The 14,184-nt window shown below is 39.3% G+C and overlaps 2 protein-coding genes across 4 annotated transcripts in view; both read right to left on the bottom strand.

Annotated features, from left to right (window-relative positions):
• OSBPL6 (oxysterol binding protein-like 6) overlaps positions 1-1,215 on the bottom strand; it is a 115,769-nt gene extending 114,554 nt beyond the window's left edge. For all 3 annotated transcript variants that reach the window (XM_012650702.1, XM_012650700.1, XM_012650701.1), the window contains exon 1: positions 1,018-1,215. The gene's annotated coding sequence lies outside the window, so the exon portion shown is untranslated. The remainder of the gene's footprint in view (positions 1-1,017) is intronic.
• Positions 1,216-2,177: 962 nt separating this feature from the next.
• LOC105815528 (suppressor of cytokine signaling 6-like) lies at positions 2,178-3,831 on the bottom strand. The gene has a single exon (XM_012650698.1). The coding sequence runs from the start codon at positions 3,829-3,831 to the stop codon at positions 2,227-2,229; it is 1,605 nt and encodes a 534-aa protein (XP_012506152.1). The 3' UTR covers positions 2,178-2,226.
• Positions 3,832-14,184: the final 10,353 nt, after the last annotated feature.

The raw sequence follows: 14,184 nt of genomic DNA, 5'->3' as shown, positions 1-14,184 counted from the left end.
CTAAAATTTGCCCTGTGGGATACCAGTCTGCAAGCACTAATCTAAAAATAGTTTTAAATAATGCAGTAATAAAGAGAAAGTTTCTCATATAACAATGATTATGCTAAATTGTTGAGCCTCAGTTTCTGCTCTACCAAGAGGGATCAGTCTGGGCAAGGAAAGGGCAGGAGTGGTATCACAATACATAGGGAGCTTTCCCCAAGTTACATGTGTCTGAATTATCATCACCACCATCACCATTCCACCACTGCCTGGGGCAAATAAGAGTTTGAGTAGAGGATGCGCAGCTTGCAAAAGCTTCCCAAGAGCACTAATGCCACAACCTTCCACCCCAGCGATCACTGACCTTGAGAAATCAGAAAGCTTCAGATAACTAGGAAGGGTGTGTCTAAATTGTGAAGACCAAACTCACGGGGCCTAAGATGTCAAATAGCATATAGGTAGTATCTCTGAAAATAATAACTGCAAATATCAAAGATGACAAGGAGACCCCAGTAAGTATTGCTATTAATAGTATCATATTGGCCATTTCAGTCTCATGGGCAAAAGAAAACGGTACACTGTCTGATTGTTTGCAATGAAAGATTACAAAAACTGGGTGCATTTTAAGAATGTGTGTATTCAGGCATGTGTGGTTTTGTGTATATGTATATAAAGAAAGCAAGGATAACATTTTGGCCATTTTTAGGTTTAGGTCTGTAAATTCATTACTCAAGAAGGGAAGGGTAGTGTCTATGTCTACACGATGCCAGACTGCAGATAGAAAATAGAAAAGGGTTACTGAATATTTTCTCATGTTTTTCTACTACCTATCCTTAAAAAAAAAAGAAACGGAACCATTTATTAGGATAACTAAATGTAACGAGGATTATGACATATTAAGATCTGATATACAAATGAAAGATACAAAGAAACACCTTCCTGTGACTTAGTAATGTCTCACTAATCTTTTGTTACTGTTAAGCAATGCCTCATCTAACCCTGTTTTTGGCTTTAAGCTTCGTTCTTTTAACTCACCTTGTACCTTGGAGTCAAAGTCTTCTAGGTCAGCTTCGTGGTCAAACCTGTTTCAGCGTGGTTGATCCTCAGATGCCTGCAGCTTTTCTCCTTGGGACACGATCTGTCTATTGACCCTGCTGGGGTACCTGGGTAAATTGCAGGGGTGGCTCCTTAATTTCCTTCTTTTGCTGTTTTCCAAGCAAGTGGCAGAACCTGAAAAAGAGAGATTATAGTCATATAGTCCATCTCCACAGAACGCTAGTAAGCCTGTCACGGGCACTGCTTATGGCCAATTAGAAAATTCCTCTCAATTTATCTTTTGAAGAGAAAGTTCATACAGTCAGGTGTCTTACCACCTTGGCTCAATTTTATGTAACCACTGAACTCCTCAGTAATCACTGGCATTCATAATTTACATCTTATCCAGAGGTTAGAGTAAGATACCTCTCGATTGATAGAGCAAATATTTTCTAAGAAGGGATAGTATATTTTCCAGAACCATGTTTAGCCCTTCAATGAAATATAAACCTCAACAGGATTTTTTTTTTAAATGTAAGACCATTATTAAAATAGACAAACCCAAAGATGAAAATGAAGGCAACAGAAAAATTCAACCAAAAAAATGAGCACAACCTTAGAAATAATTTAGAAAACAGCATTGTAAAAGATACGTTGCAGATCTGCATTTTATTATCCAAGATTATGTCAATTCGTAATTCTAAATAAATCCTTTTAAAGAATTTTAAAAAATCATTTTCAGTGTATATGTAAATTCTGTTTTATCACATAGGTATGTTTATTCAACACTATCTTTTGAAATGGGCCATTTAAAAAGACATAGCAATTTTCACTCTAAGTTTCATTCAACTTTACTTAGGGTTTAATACACATGAAATGTGCTTTTAATGCATAAAAATCACAGTGGATAGCAGCAAAGGACTGGGGGTAGGGTTAAGGAGAATTTGATAATTCACATTGTGATTCTGCACATTGATGAAAGATAATTCACACTTCTAAAACCTCAAGACTTCCCTTTTTAAAGAACCAAAATAAACCCAAGACACCTTGCAGACACTTCCCCATCCCTAAACAAATTAATGATTCTTTTACACATAAAACTGAAATAGTTATGGCAGCAAAAGATTTTGATGGCAATGAAAGTTTGTAAACTGTATTTCAATCTCTTTTTCTTATTCCCAAAGTGCAAGATGCAGGGTTCCCAATCTTTCAGTAGTGCTTCTCCTGTAAATAATCCTTCATTTTGTTTGGCAAAGGCAGTTTCTGAATTAAGTCTGTTCTGGTACACTGACGTACAAAACGACACAGGTACTGCAAAGAACGCACCTGCATGAACCAGGACACTGGGTTGGTCCGTCTGACAGGGTAAGTTGCAGATCCAGGCAGCCGAGACCTTGAATAACAAAAAGTTCCATTTTCAGAGTCCCTGACTGAATGTTCAATTAGGTCGACTATGGATGTATGTCCTTCCACATCTGGTTGTTCATAAAAGCTAAACCTACCGTTTGAGTGCTCGATTCTAGTGTGAAGTGTTTTACCATGGGAGCGAAAGCTCAAGCTTAAAAGATAACGGTCGTCAGAACTGTCCCAAACAAGAAAAGAACCATCTGGCACTTTTGCTAGCTTCCCCTCAGCCTCCCAGCGTGTGATTGGTCCCCAGTACCATCCTTGTTTTGCAAGTTTTTTCAGCTCCTCTGTAAAGCTTGTCACAACCATGGGACCACTACTTTGCACTGAGTCATAAACTCTTGCAACCTCAGGAGCAGAGTTAGGATCAAAATTCAAATGACAGTGCATACTTTCAGCCACGTGGACATCTGTGCCAGTGAGTCCACCAAAGTTCCTTTGGATTTGATTATTCTGCATTGGAGGTAGCAATGGGGAGAGTGGAGGAACATCATCGTGACCCGCTCTGGGGCTCTGCAACATGACTCCCGTGGTGGCAATCAACAAGCCATTCACGGGCTGTTCCAAAAAGATCTCTGGGACCACGACTAGGTCCTGGTCTACCTGATTCTCATCTTCAGGGAAAGAGCGCCCTCCCACCTGAGGAGGAACTGCAGAGACTTCCATGGGAGAAGAACTGTCCAGACAATAGCTACGCGATCCTTCCAGAGGATACATCCCCTCATCTGAAGGCACGGTATACTGAATGTAGTCCTGAGGCATAAGACCAATAACTACAGGCACATGTTCATCCAGGTGGAGATGCAAGTCTCCATTCTGAGAAGCTGAACTCTTCAGTGAATTAGCCTGCTCCTGGCACGCAGTCTCAGACTGATGGTCGTGAAAATCTTTCCCAACACCATTCAGTGCAGGACTCGGACTAGAAGAGTGAACCAAGGCTTTGACTCTCACCTCCATTTTGATGCACGTCTCCTCAGAGTTTGTAGGTCGAAGAGGCCAAGGTGTGGGACTATAGTGATGACTGCGGAGGGAAGTGGACCGTATCGGCTTCTGAGCTCTCACATCTTTAAAGACTATGGGTGCTGAGGAGGAGGAGAGGGTATCCTCATTGGCAGAGTTCCCCGAGGGCGTGCCGGCCTTACCTTTCGGCTTCTGTTTCGCAGAAAGCCTCCTTTTTAACGTACCCATCAGGCTTTCACTTTTGGATCTGGTTTTGCCACCTTTTTCATCTTCACTGTTGATATCACAGCTGGCCCTGTCTTTGCCGTAGCAGGTACCAAATAAGGAATCATCTTTTCCAAAGTCACTGGCTAGTGGTGGTTTTTGTACTACCATGAAATCAGTTTCTTCTTTACTTTTATTCAAGTTAAAAGATTTCTGGAAGGTTTTAAGACTAATTTTCTTCATTATGACTAGTTACCTAATCCAAGGGGATCAACCTCTCTCTGGAATATTATCCCCAAACATCTGCAGAGGCTGCGATGCTGCATCTACATATTTTTCCAGCTTCATTTAACCTTTGGAGCCATTTTCTCACACTCATTTCAGTATTTTGCTTCCCTCTTCAACCACATTTCAGACTCTTCCAGTGACTATTATGTATGGCCTCAGGAATACACTTTATCCAGCAAATCCAACTACTCGGGAGGCTGAGGCAGGAGGATCCCTTGAGCCCTGGAGTTCAAGTCCAGCTTGGGCAACACGGCAAGACCTCACCATCTCCGGCGGCGGCCCTGCTCCGCTTCCTCGCCCAGCGCTGGAGCGACTGCCGCGCCAGTCCTCAACAGGATTTTTTAAAATAGTAAGTATGAAGCAGTTTCATCACACATGCACATAAATGTACAATCCCTAGTGCCCAGATAGAGACCCGTTAATAGTCTTTGATTTGCTGAACAAGAAAATTGTTGCCAAATTCCCAGAACAATCCTCTAGCAAAAAGAACTAATATATGTACTACCAAAGAATACAGTTTTCAACTTGACACAATTTCTCAGAAAGTAAAGGAACAGTATTTTATGAGAAAATAAATAAGTTCATTTTAAGGAAAAAGAAAGAAAAACCTGACAAGTAATCAAAAGTAGAAGCTACATCTGTTACTCTGATTCTGAAACACAACAGTTTTTTACTTCCAGCCGTAAACCTCTCTAGCAAGTGGGTTTATTTACATGTTAGCTTTAGAAATCACTCCCCAGGTTTTTCCAAGCCTATTCTCTCACTCTGTTTTAGTTTTTCTCTTCTTACTGACAGAAAAAGGGAAAAAATGCACACATAAGGACATGTGCGTACACACCCATCCACCCACCCACACACACACACACACACACACACACACACACACAATTCTAAAAAACTATGACTTACTGAAACTGCAAAAGATTTATGTCTACGCAGCATCCTATTCCATGATTGCTCCTTTAAGTACCACATTTCAGCAAGAAAGACTTTGTACTAATTCTCCTTCTACCTCTTCAAGGAAAACTTTTAAAATAAATTTCTACTGTGTTTTAAGACAATTCTGTGTATCTTGTAGGTCCTAAATAAAATTTAATTGTTAATTATGATGATGACATATTGGGGTGGGGAACCTGCAGCCTTGGGGCCACATGTGGCCTTCTGGATCCTTGAGTGCTGCCTTTTGACTGAATCCAAATTAGGATTTGTTCTGTGAAGTTTGGATTCGGTTGAGGGGCCACACTTGGGGATCTGCAAGGCCACGTGTGGTCTTGAGGCCACAGGTTCCTACCTTTCATAATGCTTAAGTAGGAGCTTTTAGTGTGCCCATCACCTGAATAGTGTTCGTCGTACCCGAGTATCTTCTTATTTTCTGCACACACTACTCGATAATCTGCACTCTTTAATGTCATTTAATTATAGGCAGGCGGACTATGAATGGTCAGTTACATTCCTATAGCCACATTTTCCTTGCCTTTTCCTATGATGGACTCTGCCGAGCTTTGGAAAAGGAGAGGACACCGAAAAAGGAAGAAGAAAGAGGAAAAAATATGGTAAAGAGCCCCCTGTGCTATCCTGAAGTTTTTCTGGCCCCCTCCCACCTCCATTCCCCTCTCCTAGTCTTATTCTCCATCTAAAATGGCAAGTGGGAAGGTAAAGGTGAATAGAGGACCACAGGGTAAGATTAAGGTTTCCTCTCCTTCCCTCCATTTCCCCCACTAAGAAGCAGTAGAGGGGAGGGAGCAGGCAGAGTGAATCTTGCTAACCACATCTAAGGAATTTCTCTGCCCTCCCACATCACATCACATACATCATGTGTATGTCAGACCTTAACCCAAGGGGCATTTTCCCACTTTCTTTTTTTCTTCTCCCATAGTCTTTGCCAATATATCCTTTGAAATCCAGCTCAAAACAGCAATTTCCAACTTCACTGATTTTCCCAGCTAGAAAGAAGCAGCTGTTCACTGCACCTGGTACTTTGGTCCATTCTACTAGTGTGAGGCTGTCCTGCTTGTACGGTTACGTGTGCTTACACCTCTTAGCTCCCCTACCCATCTGTGTGCAGTCTGGGAAGCAGGGACTTCTCATGCACACAGTAAGCGTGAGAGATTAATATTAAAATTTACAAGGTTTTGATTTATAAGTATTCTGTAAGGAACTGATCTATTATTGTCCATTTTGTTTTAAGAGCACAAAAGTGTATGCAATGTCAAAGAATAGAGGTTTTGGCTTGTTCTGATAAGGACATTCTACATAACTATCAAAAAGACAACCACCAAGATAAAGTGTTGTGCCTTCAATAACCCTCAAGGGGACTGCGTACTCTGGCTTAAAAATTACCACCACACCATTAATACGTGGCTCAGTTATAACTACTCATCTCTGATAATTATTCAAGCCAGGAATATTAGGAATATTTGTCTTAATTCAGCTTTAAAAACTTGATTAGGACAGACAGGTTTATATGGTCACGTTTGCATTCCCAATTTCTAGGTGACTAATACATTAAGCTCTATTCACAAATCAGGGAATTCCTAAGTGGCAATTCAGTCTTAAACTGTACCAGGTCTTGCTTTACCTTGCACATGAATTGTGTGCAGGGCAGAAGTCCAAAGGTGATAAGCTTATAAAGTTAGAGTCTGATTACTCCTTGTGACAACACAAATTGAAGATTAATTCTTAAAGCTCTAGTTAAGAAATGCACTCAGAGAAGGGAAGATATTGTTTCTTTTAAAAAGTATAACCAAAACTGAGATTATACCATATCTGGTTTTTATCAACATGTACTCACAAAAGGAATCATGTTCTAATTTAATACCCTCTGAAGATCAAAAAGGCTCCTGACACCCTCCTCCTAGGTCACTGATAAATTAAAAGTTGTAAAGGTTGAAAAGGGTGATTTAAACGAAGTCTCTCATACTAACCAGTACTAATCAGTACTAACCAGTAGGAGTTTCTGGAAAATCTCACTCAGGAGAGTTTAGCAACTTGGCAATGGTTCCTTCTGAATGGCTCATTCAGGAAGCAAATGATCCTTTATCTTTGCAGCAGAATTTTTTCTCTAAGCTGTGTGACTTATCCTCTCACAGCCTGAATTTTGCCCACTTTACACCATGTTCTTGTCCAGCACACTCCCCACACATTCCTCTCATTTCTTACTCAAGCCCATCAGTGACCATGATGTATTCTACCAAAGACTGGACCGTCCCATGCAGCTACTAAGTAAATGCATGTAATGCAAAGTGGAGATAAGATAAAGCAAGCTCTGCCATCCTGTACAATAATAAAGGCAAGATTCTTAAAATAATAAAGACAATAAAACAGAATAACCAGAAGAGTATTTACACAAAGTTAGTAATCTACATAGCAAAGTCTATTTCACATAAAAAACAAAACATGAGACACTATTAACTATTTCCTGTACATATGTGGTCCATGGTTTTATTTCAATGCTCACACCATTTCTACAAAGAAGGATGGGTCTTAATTTAGGGTTCAACATCCTAAATTGCTTCTCTAGAAAATTGTAGCCCAAGACACAGTACAAGACCTTTCTTTACTATCTTGTTCACTTTGTCTACAGCTACCGCTAACTACAGTAGTTAGTGAAAGATCATTGTTCTGCTTTTTTCACTGGCAGCAATGTTTAGACACGAAATTGACTTTTTTCTTTCTACCTATGAAAACCCCAAGTACAGTGAGGGTTTCTACACTGTGTCTAAGTCTCTGGAGAATATGGTTTTGCTGCTACAACCCAATAGTTTTTATGGAAACAGGTTGTGCTGGGACAGAAAATACACAGTCCAGTCATTGTTACCTAGCAACTACCAGGGCTTTCTTATCAATGACTAAAGAGCAGAAGATGTTCAACCTAGGAAAAGTATCTTATCTCATTAGTGCTACTATGTATCAAAGAAGTTAAAATCCACCAGCTGAAATTATATATCAGAGTTTTCATGTCTGCCATTAAGTACTGATTTACTTATCCACAGTAAGTCAATTGTGTAATTATATACAAACATCAACACCAGACACTAAAGAGGATCTAAAAATGTAACAATCAACAAAAACAAGACTCCTTCCCTTAAGAAATCTAGAGGTTATCCACAGATAACAGGAAAAGGTATATGAATAATTTTTCCAAGTGAGAAAAGCAAGAATGAATATGTGCTATGAATATTCATGGCATGAAAATAATAATTCTAGCTTGGAATTTGTGGGCTGAGTAGGAAGCAGATCAGAAGTTGCTCAAAAGAGAAAGCATTTGAAAGAGTAGACAGACAGGAAATGGACAAGCAAGGATGAATAAAGGACATTTCAAACAGTGATGAGAGTGTATAAACATCAAGAGATGGGAAAGTATATCCTGTAGGGCCAGTACTCAGAGTTTAGGGTACAATAAAAGGAGAGTGGGGGAGGGAAAGGCAGAGAAAAGGTTTGGAACAGTGTGGAAGGTTTCCAATATGAGAGAAAGACTGGATTTTCACTGTGTGGGCTGTAAAGAACAGGGGCAAAGCCCAGAACAGGGAGCCACGTGATCATGTTTCAGGGAGGCAGATCCCGAGGCAGAACGAACTGGAGGAGAGAGGCAAGAGGAACCTCAGGAGACCAAAGGGAGGACAAAGCTACCTGGGAGAGTGGGCATTATGACATCGGACAGGACTGAATGTGAGCCCATACAGTGTCACATACTACTTGTCTTATCAAAATCATATGTGGGAAGTAAAACATTCATTTTTTTCATAAACTTAATCAAAATAAAACAAGAAAAAATAAAACAAGATGTATTTTATTTATACATGCTAATAAACTAGATAAGCTAATAAACTAAAATAATTAACTCAACACAAACATAATTTTCTCATATTTTCTCAATCTGTTATATTTCTACGATCTTGCCAATTTTTCCAGCCAGATTTTTTGTCTGTGTAGAGCTTAGTTCAAATTGACTCTGAGGGTAGGTAAAATGTTTTATTTCCCCAAATCCTAAAGGCCAAGCACACGAAAGACCTAGCATCTACCTATAAGGCATTCAAGGAATACTTTTTTTCCAAATTAAACAGTTTTGTTAAAACAGACAAAAATTCAGATGACTGATCATACAGGTAAGAATCCTGATTATAGGTTACTTAAAGGACTCTACAATTCTATTACTCTCTTGACAATGTCTGTTTTATATCCAAAGAATAAATATTTGTATCCAAAGAATAAACCACTTTATTATTCAGTTCTATTATTCAGTTGAATAAAATTTTATAAAAAATAAGAACTCTTTTAACTCTGTAAACATGCTTAGGATATATCCTAGTCTTCTAAAAGGAGTATGCTCTAGAGCAGAATCAGCAACCTTCTTCTGTATCAGTCCAGATCAGGAACAATCAGGCTACCACTTGATGCAGCTACTCAACTCAGCTGTCACCGCAGGAAGGCAGCCATAGAGAGTATGTAAATGAACGAGTATGGCTGCGTTCCAGTAAAACTTTATTTACAAAAAAGTGGTGGGCCACCTACTGTAGTTTGCTGACCCCTGCCTAGCAGATTGTCCAGGAGTGGCATCTTGATGTGGTTTCATTGTTCTTTGCTCCTCAATGTGCATAACTACAATGAAGTGATAAAAAAAATTATTCTGAGGGAATTTGTATACACAAGGAGTGCAATGCGCACAACCCGAAGGATGGATATATTTGAAACTCGGACTTGGAGGGGGGGGACCAAGGGCAACATACGTAACCTAAACATCTGTACCCCCATAATATGCTGAAATAAAAAAAAAAAAAAACTTATTCTGAGAAAATGAGTTCCAACGACAACAACAAAAAACTCCATTTCTAGTGCAGTGACAAAAGCAAAAACAAAATGAAGAGGTTCTAAGGAAATGATGAATTCAAGGAGACAAGAAAAGTTTTGGGGAATTTATAAAGAATATGTAAAATTTAGTGATATCTCTAATCACTGCTAAGACAGCTTAACATTTTTTCTATGTGGAAATATAAAAAATGTGACTCATGAAACCATTTCGGGGGATGTTCCAACCAATGCCAAAAATGCTCATTAATCAAGGAAAAACTTTCGGGAAAGCTTAACCTATTACGTAAAAATGTTTAAGAAATGCATAAATCTTGGCAGCATATTTGCATGAGAGAAAGCCAGGGAATTTGAAAATTTATGAAAGTCTCAGATCATTTTTCCCTCATGAATTCTAATGATCATACTATATTTACTTGATCTAGCAGGGGAAAAGTAAGGAATACTATTAAAGCTTACTAATCTATATTTAAATCTATAAAAGAGTTATAACAAAAATGATCTTAACTTAGTTATATCTGCTTAATGATGCTACCACTAATTTACCATTACTGAAAGTGGATGTACTAGCTCTATTACTTTGTTCAGGTTACTTTACCTCTATGTGCCTCAGCTTCCTCATCTGTAAAATGTGGCTCTTTCAAGGAGTTGTTTGAGGATTAAGCAAATTAATGCATGCAAAGTACTCAGAACAGTCCTGGCACACAGAGAGCACTCTAGACCTAGAATGCTGCTACTGCTCCCTGAGTTTCTTATCCCCACGTAAGCCTTATTAGTTTCCCCTTTTTTTGTCCTTTTTTCCCCCCTTTTGGCTCCTCCTGGGTAGCCTTGTCTCACTCCAGGGACTCAAACCTACCATTTGCTAGAGACTGCTAAATCCCTCTCCCCAGTGCTGACTTTTTTCCAGGTTGCATTTCCAATCGCCAACTGGCCATTTCCATCGAAATACATCATGGGCACCTGAAACTCAATGTGTCTTAAAATCAAGCCCATTATCTTTCTTCCCTTACCCCTTTCCTCTCCTTGTATTCCTTAGTTAATGCCATCCCTACCCATCCTTATGCCACACTAGAAACTACAGTTATTTTTCATTACCATTTCACTTCTCTGCTCCCATTCTCTTCTCCAAGCCATTTTTCATTATCATCAGAGTCATCTTTCTTAAAACGTATATTTGGTTGTGTTTTCCTCTTGCTTAATTATTCTCTATTGCTTGGGGAAAAGGGTCTATGAACCTATGAGTAAGTTTCAGAGACCCTGGAAAGTGTCTGAAATTGGATACAAAAATTTGTGTACCTGTGATTTAAAAAAAAGAAAAAAGAAAAGAAAAGGAAAAAGAATCATGGAACCTGTCCTAGAGGACAAGTTTTAAACTGCTCAGCAGGGTACAATCTGCAATCTTAAATGGCATCTTAGTCACACTCTGTATCTGAAACTGTTTCACCTCTCCCAGGCTTTGCACGGGTTGTTCCCTCTACCTGGTGTGCTCGTCTCTGCCTGTCGAACACTTGAGCATTCTTTAAGTCCCAGCTTAGGTCTCAAATGCCATCTCTGTGAAGCCTTGCCCAAGTATGCATGGACCAAAATAATGGACACTAAATGGATTTCTGGTGTCTGTGTCTTGTAACACTGGTCTGAAAGTTCTTAAATTCAAAGCTTCACACTATAAAGAATAGTCACAAATATTTAGACACACATTGTGTCTACCTAAATAAATCTATGTACACCCTTACTGGTGTCCCTGGATTTTAATGAGATCGATAGTAAAGACCCTGGAGCCCAACTGCCTAGGTTCGAATCCTGGCTCTGCCAAGGACTGGTAATGTGACCCTGGGCAAGTTACATAGCTTCTCAGTGCCTCAGTTCCAGTATCCATAAAGATGGAGAGAGTAGTAGTACCTTTCTAGGATTATTCTGAGGATTAAATTAGTTTATATATATATATATATATAGCATTTAAAACTATATAAGTGTTAGTATAATTACTATTAAAAGGCAGGAATAAAGGTTGCAAGAGATAATCACATAGGAAAACTAACTGACCTTGCCCACATAAGCCTCAAGCTTTAGTCAACTGAATTAATTAGCCAGAGAACACCAACAAAGATGGCCCTTTTTACTAGTGCTTTTATCAACTGCAAGTGTTTCAATTACCTACCACCAGGGATAGGGGAAAAATGGTATTTCAAAGTGTTTCAAGTCTATCTGATAAAATTCTTCTATTAGCCTCCAATAGCCAAAAATATCAGCTCAGAATATTTCCAAGGCACCCCACAGGTACCCTGAAATCATTCCTTTGAATAGAAAAAAGCCAGAGCTGCTCTCCACTGGGTAGCAAATCAATGGACACTGCTTTGCTTACTGAGTACTCAAAATGAAGGGAAAATGCTAAGTAGCTAAATTGGGAAAAAAGATAAAGGAGCTTAATGACTCAGCTTTCAAACAACCAGGTGTTTCGTTTGCCAGAGAAATTGGCTACCAGGTATTAGCACCACCCACCTGGCCAAAAAGGAAGAAAGCTATGAAATGTAGATCCTAACATCATTGAACTTAAGGAGGAATGGAAATAAGTGCATGTTGTATGCTGTAGCTGATTTTTATCTGAGCAATATGGTTATGTGACATTTTGGAACTGCCTCTGTCAAAAACTTTCAGCCAAAAAAGACTGTTTTGACCCATACTATAAATATTGATTGCAGTGGTGTAAACACTATTTTTTGGTCCCCAACAACCTGCCCAAAGAATTGCTTTACTCTTTATTGATGGCATCATAATCAGACCTTAGGTTAAAGCACTTGGGTGAATTATTGCAACTAAGGAAAAAGTGAATAAAGCCCAAATTCCTTAGCCTAGTATTAAAGGTCCTCATGATCCAACCCTAACTAACTTTCCAACTTTCTCTTCTAGGATACACTCCTTAAAATCCTCAAACAAACAGAACTTCTTGCAACTCCCCCAGTCATACCCACTCTTTGCCCACCCTGTCTTTCCTCTACCTAGAACAGCCTTCTTATGTCTCCAAAGTCTAAATCCCATACTTCCTTTCAGGATTTGTCTGGATAACATGAAGGCATTCCCTATGGCCCAGCGGAAGTAATTCTCCAAGTTCTTAACTTTCCTAATCCTCACTCGGCAACTCTGGAACCTTCCTCAGTCCATCTTGATCAGAGTCACTGACATGACTAGATGCTCTTTTGCAAATTGACCAAAGGGGTTGCATGCCCTTTGAGGGCAGTGTCCACATCTACTCCAACTTTGTAAGCTCCCCTGCACCATGGGCACATCTGCAAGTGGCAGGTGCTCATGTTTTTTGCTAAAGTTTGCAAGAAGGATGCCAAAGATCATTTAAACCAAATGGGCATGTACATGTACATAGACAAGTTTTGCTGGAGAAAGGCTTTAGTTAAAAAGATATGCAACAAGACTTATTTACTTGTGAAGCAAACCGAGAGAAGAGAATTTTTATGCTATTCCCAGGGCAAAGAAACCACTGTTTACATTCACCATGCAATGATTTGTCAATTACTGAGTGGTGCATTAAAAGATACCCCCCATTCATGTTATCTGATAATACACTTCCAAGTTAGATAAATCATAAGATAGCTAGTCCTGTCTTTCCCCTACTGCAAACTCAAAATACATCTTCCCTCTGGGCTTTGGATAAAGAGCTCTCAAGACCTATGTATACAGTGATAATTTCCATCATCATCTCTAATATGCCTTAACCTCTAAATATCCAAGGACCAAAATGCAAAAATCAGAGAATCCGATAACGGAGCCCAAAAGTGCCTAGATAGGGAAAGATTAACAAAAGAACTTTTACTGTGGCAATCTGATACTACTTGGGCAGAAGTTCAGAAGTCCTACCATGCCACTGGGCACAAATTGAAATGCTTATTGGATCACAAAGTGGAGGCTGACTTCACTCTTACGTGAAGCTCCAAGGCTAAGCTGGAGCATACTGGATCAGTATGTTCTTGCCAGACCATTGGACAGCTGCCCACATCTGCAGTCCTATATGCACAGATGACATTTCTCTGTCTACTAGGTTTACAAACTGTTATAAAAATGAGTTTGAATGTGTACTCTTCGACATAAGTAATTTTCCTAAGCCTCACATCCTGAAACAATAGACAATCTAAGTCTTAAACCCACATGAAAGAACAGACTCTTACGGGGATGTCGTAACTCAAGTTGTGCAAATGGGAAATCTCCTGTTGGGTCCTCTATCTGGTACGGCTTTCATATCAATGACATCTGGAACATTCAGTCGCCAATATCACATTTCTAGTGTCCCTTGGATTACTGGAATGGCAACCAAATCCTTGAGCAAGTAGCAGAAGACTGAGTGTTTTAACTGACTCAGTCTTTAAAATAACTGCTATATATATTCTTTAAAGTATAAACATATCTGTCGTGTGCAAACTCAGGTCAAAATAATGTTAAATACTATTAATAAATTAGGTTAACATAGTGGTACTGCCATAAATTATGCAATGTTTC

The sequence above is a fragment of the Propithecus coquereli genome, unplaced genomic scaffold, assembly GCF_000956105.1.
Source record: "Propithecus coquereli isolate 6110/MARCELLA unplaced genomic scaffold, Pcoq_1.0 Scaffold34, whole genome shotgun sequence".
NCBI classification, from domain to species: Eukaryota; Metazoa; Chordata; class Mammalia; order Primates; family Indriidae; genus Propithecus; species Propithecus coquereli.
The sequence above is the reverse complement of the archived record's forward strand: the minus strand, read 5'-3'. Positions and strand labels throughout refer to the sequence as shown.